General features: G+C 36.8%; 1 protein-coding gene across 1 annotated transcript; it reads left to right on the forward strand.

Moving 5' to 3' along the window:
- Positions 1 to 683: 683 nt before the first annotated feature.
- LOC104851272 (olfactory receptor 8H1) lies at positions 684 to 1,616 on the forward strand. Its single transcript, XM_010608444.1, has one exon. It carries the CDS (start codon positions 684 to 686, stop codon positions 1,614 to 1,616), a length of 933 nt encoding a protein of 310 aa, XP_010606746.1.
- Positions 1,617 to 5,289: the final 3,673 nt, after the last annotated feature.

The raw sequence follows: 5,289 nt of genomic DNA on the forward strand, positions 1-5,289 counted from the left end.
TCCTGCTCTCTGCTAGGGGAAGCTGGAGAAGAAGTCTATTTTTCAAAATCCAACAATTTTAAATATTTATTGTGCTGTCTCTGTTACTATATCTTCAGGAGTATAATGTGAATGTGAATCACCTAAATCCCCAGATAGAAATTATTTAAGTAGTATGATGAGTAATTAGGAACAAAAGAACAATAAATAATTCACTAAAAATGGTTTATAGCATGGTCAGCCATATATCTCCATTCAGGATTGGTAAAACAAACTCTTAACAGGCAACACATGTTGTAAGTTCGTAATCAGAAATAAAAATGTCTAGGTTGCATCAGTGGGAGGACGTGACTTCTCCTTTTTACATAAGTCACCTTGGTGCCCTTTTTGTAAAATTAAAAATGTGAACAAGAGTCCTCATAGTATGATATTTTCCAGAGAACCTAGTGTGTTAATGACAGAAAGAATTTAGAATAACATTAGTTTCATGCTAAAAAACAGGATGTAATCCTTTACTAGAAACATCATTTTATGCCCTTATCTATACATGGCGATTGTAACTTTTCACCCTTCTTCATAATGATCTTTATTAATTTATAGGAAGGCTATGAAAAATACTGAGCAATTTAAATAAAAAAAACTATTTTTGGATACAGGGTAATTTTAAAAATTGTTATTGAATGCATTAAGTGCAGCAGGACACCATGGGTGGATGGAACTCCACCAGTGTGCCTGGCTTCATCCTCATGGGGCTGACGGACTCTGCAGAGACACAGCTGGTCCTCTCCGTGCTCTTCCTCCTGATTTACCTGATCACAGTGCTGGGGAACTCGGGGATGATATTGATCATTCGCCTGGATCCCCAGCTGCACACCCCCATGTACTTTTTCCTCACTCACCTGTCATTTCTCGACCTCAGCTACTCAAGTGTCATCACCCCTAAAACCTTACAGAACTTAGTCACTTCCAACAAGAGCATCTCCTTCCTGGACTGCTTCACCCAGATGTTCTTTTTTATAGTCTTTGCTGTTGCTGAGTGTTTCCTTCTCTCCTCCATGGCCTATGATCGTTATGTAGCTATCTGCAGCCCCCTGCACTATCCAGTCATTATGTCCACAAGAGTGTGCTGGTCCCTGCTTGCTGGCTCCTATGTTATTAGCTTTGTGGATGCCATCATGAATGTGCTTTGTATAAGCAGATTGGACTTCTGCAAGTCTAATGTGATCCAGCACTTCTTCTGTGACTCATCCCCAATCTTAGCCCTGTCCTGCAGTGACACATTTGAGGTTGAAATCATTATATTCATTACTGCTGGATCCAATTTAGTGCTGTCCCTCATCACCATATCTGGATCCTATCTGTCCATCCTCTCCACCATCCTGAAAATTAATTCCACTTCAGGAAAGAAAAAAGCCTTCTCCACCTGTGTCTCCCACCTCCTGGGAGTCACCATCTTCTACAGCACTATGATCTTTACTTACCTAAAACCGAAGACGTCCTACTCCTTGGGAAGTGATCAGGTGGCTTCTGTGTTTTACACAATTGTGATCCCCATGCTGAACCCTCTCATCTACAGTCTCAGAAACAAAGAGGTGAAGCGCTCTGCCCTGAGAGCCCTGCGGAAGAGAATTGGTTAGAGATAACTAAAATAACAGGGATGCTAGGCATTTATACCTTTCCCCTTGTCTTTTTTTCTTTTAAGAAGTTATTTTGTCTCATTTTTATTTAAAAAAATCTTCTCTCCCTTTTCTAGCTGCTCTTCACTTAAGTAATATGATCTTGAATGTTTTGGAGACAGGTGCTTAAAAATTCATATTGTATTTAGGGGTCATCATTTAAGTGTTATATCTAACATGCAAAAAAATCTGCCCTGTTAAGGAAAACTTTTATGCAAAAAGTGACAATTTTTGGAATTTTATAAACAATATTAATATAATATTTCTGCAAATTTGAAGTTTAAAACAATTTTATAATGTAAAAGCACTACTTTTCACGTATCATTGTGTTTATAGAGATTTTCAGCATCAAAGTTTGGGGCAACTACTTTCAAGTCAAGATTACTCCATTTAGAGTTTACATCTGGTGCTTCTCTAGCATTTGACAAACACTAATTCATGAAATAATAAGACTCAGTATGTCCACCTGCATGATATATAATAATTTCATGTCTCTCTCATCAGAAGATGGACATAAGAGTGGGGATTTAGCTCAGTGGGGCCACCGCTTGCCTTGCAAGCTCAAGGACCTGAGTTCGATCCCTGGTACCTCTCTCCGCAAAGAGGATGGGCATAAAACATTTAGGACAAGTAAATAAGTGCTGGCCTTTTTCACCAGAAGACTTGGAATCCTATAACATTTTGACAAAATAAATTCCGAATATTCTGAATAGTGTTCCTTTATATTTTAGAAGTATATTTTATTCAATTTAATTTACAAACTAGCACACAGCTAACAAAATAGGGCAGTGGTTTCCAGTTTTGGATTATATAATATATTGAAGTAGAATTGCATTATGGGAAGGTGATATATCTTAATGCTGATGACGGTTTAGAAAATGATGATTCCATATAGAAAAACATATACTGTTGGGTGTTTTGTGCATGTTTTTTAAAACCAGTGATTATTATGATGTGTTTCTATATATTTAACACAATTCTGCTCATTTCTTGTATAATCTTTGCCACTTTCTTTATTCAACTTAAAGATTACTATGTAATAATCTCTGTAAGATTGCCATGTACTGAATGTATGAGAAAAATTACTACTTTCATTTTATAGTGCTTTGAACCTGAAATGTATTGAATTTACCAATTTTAAAATCAGTGAGCAATAACAGCTGTTAGGTGTTTTCCTGTGAGCCACATGGAGAAAAAACCTTTCTGTGACAAGAAAATGAGCTTCAGCCATAAGCTTCTTTGCCTGTCTCCTGAGGATTTCAGGTTTATTGTATCATTAAAAATAAATCAATGATTATCACATTTGCCTCATATATTATCCTTTTAAAATAAGCCTGTCACAAAGGAAATGACAATGAATTTAAAATATGTCTCAGTCCATCAGCTTAGATCAATAAGAGCAATAAAACTCTCCTATTTCAAAACACATCTCTTCATTTATGATTTCAATTTAAAATTTGTTTGAGCCAGGTGTGATGGCTCACCCCTGTAATCCCAGCACTCAAGAGGCTGAGGCAGAAGGATCGCTGTGAGTTTGAGACCAGCCTGGGCTACATAGTGAGTTCCAGGTCAGTCCCAACTATATAGTGAGACCCAGTCTGAAAAAAAAAAATTGTTTGATATCTTAAGGTTATTGTGTAATGTATAGTTCCATTTCTCAAGTAAGCTACTATATTTGAACTTGCTTAAAAGTTATTACACTGATTGCTTTACTCCAAACATGTGATTAAAGAAATAATTGTTTGAAATTCAAATTATTTTATCTAAAATAATATTTAAATATTTTACATTTCTAAAGTGAAACATTTCTATTTTAAGAAATAAGATCTATCAATGAATTAATAATTTAAGACAATTAACTTATCCAAATTGTTGAAAATGTAATGTATTACTCACATTTTAAAATCAGTGACAAAATTATGCTTTTTATTACATCAAGATTATTTATGATCTTTTTTATTTAACTTCAATATCTGTATTTTCTAAAGTCTGCATTTGTACATATTCCTGGTTGTCTTTCTGTGCGATTAGGATTAAGAATTTAATAAATGCTCACTGCTTGATATGTTTTTAGGGCTCTTCTCTCATCACATAAAGGTCTTTTTAAATTTCATATATTTATGGAATATTTCCACTCTACTCCCCGGGTATTTTTATACAACGTAGTTTTTTTTTTTTGTTGTTGTTGTTGTTGTTGTTGTTTTGCTAAACTGATCAATAGAATGTATGCCTTGTAGACAACATTTTAGTTTAAGAAATGCTTTACTTTTAATTAAATTAAAGCTGATTTATTTTCTTTGTTACATGGGGTGGAATATATTTATATTATGTTATTACACAAACATAATGTAATCTATTGATCCATGGGAGCCATTCTGATTAAACTAAGGCGCTCATAGGCATTGGAGAACCACGCAGCCAGGACCAACGACTGAGTATATGAGGAACTTGGGCCCTTGGTCAGGACCTGCACGCAGAGTAGAGCATGCAGACTCTCTCTTCTACTGTCACCCTCATTCTCAACACAGGGGACATTGAAATGTCAGGAGTGCCCCAACAAGGAGGAGTAATCCTGTGTGTGTGTGTGTGTGTGTATGTGTGTGTGTGTGTGTGTGTGTGTGCACATGTGCATGTGCAATTACATTAGAATTAAAATTACTGCATTTGTAGCTATAGGGTGTTACATTGCTTGGTCATTTTGTCTCCTACCAGGGTTGTTTTATGCGGTTTCCTCACTGTTGTGTCTGGGGCTGTGCCCTGCAGCTTTGCTGTTTGAGTAGCTCATTAGTATCTTAAACTGAGTCACAAGGAGTTAAGGGAATAAAGTTACAAAGAAAAACAAATTATTTTATTTGTAAGGAAAGAGGTAAGGGGGGAGAGCACAGAAAGCTACCCTGTGAGATGTATATGGGGGCTTCGGAAAGGCCCACACCTATGAACTTTTGTCTTCAGCTTTCGTTAAACAGAATGATTCTCTCTCCCAGGTTCATACCTGGAGTTATGTACCCCCATCTCCCTTTCAACTCCATGGAACTTTACTGGAGGTGGGGAGAAGAGGACCTGGCTATGGTACCTGCCTCCTTGTTCTGTTTTTCCAGCTCTTCTTTGTCTTGTTAATTGTTCCCTCCAGGAAATCTTGAGCTCTTTCTACTCAGGCTTAGCCACAAAGCATAAGGAGGACTTTCCCTGCCTATATAATATTTGTGAGATACAAACATTTGCTAATTTACTAATTTGGTACAAACTTCTCACATTTTTCTCATTTCCCATTTATACTCCCTTCTCTTCTCTTTTTCATTCCTTGTGCTCTCATCCTCCCTCAAATATCCCCTCCCTCCCTTTTTCAGACACATAAATATTTGCATGAAGTCGTTTTCCTCCTTTCCCACCTTGTTACTCTCTCTGTTCCTGAGTAGTGAATTTTGCAAAGAAGTCTTAAATCTCTTGTTGATACGTGGCTTGCTCATCAGATTTTGGCATTACCGGTGGTTATTATGTCCTCAAAAATAGTTAGAAGAGCTCAGACTCATGCCACAGTTGAGAACCAAGGGGTGGACTCTGTGTTTTCATGCCGAGCCATTTCACTCAAAAGATCTCCAGAGAATAGATCCTCCTATCTCCATCGCCAGTGATC

Source organism: Fukomys damarensis, unplaced genomic scaffold, assembly GCF_012274545.1.
Source record: "Fukomys damarensis isolate Sample0158 unplaced genomic scaffold, DMR_v1.0_HiC HiC_scaffold_27, whole genome shotgun sequence".
In the NCBI taxonomy this organism is placed as follows: Eukaryota; Metazoa; Chordata; class Mammalia; order Rodentia; family Bathyergidae; genus Fukomys; species Fukomys damarensis.

Bases quoted from the DNA above. Each gene is read 5' to 3' on its own strand.
- LOC104851272 (XM_010608444.1), top strand. From the start codon at position 684: ATGGGTGGATGGAACTCCACCAGTGTGCCTGGCTTCATCCTCATGGGG.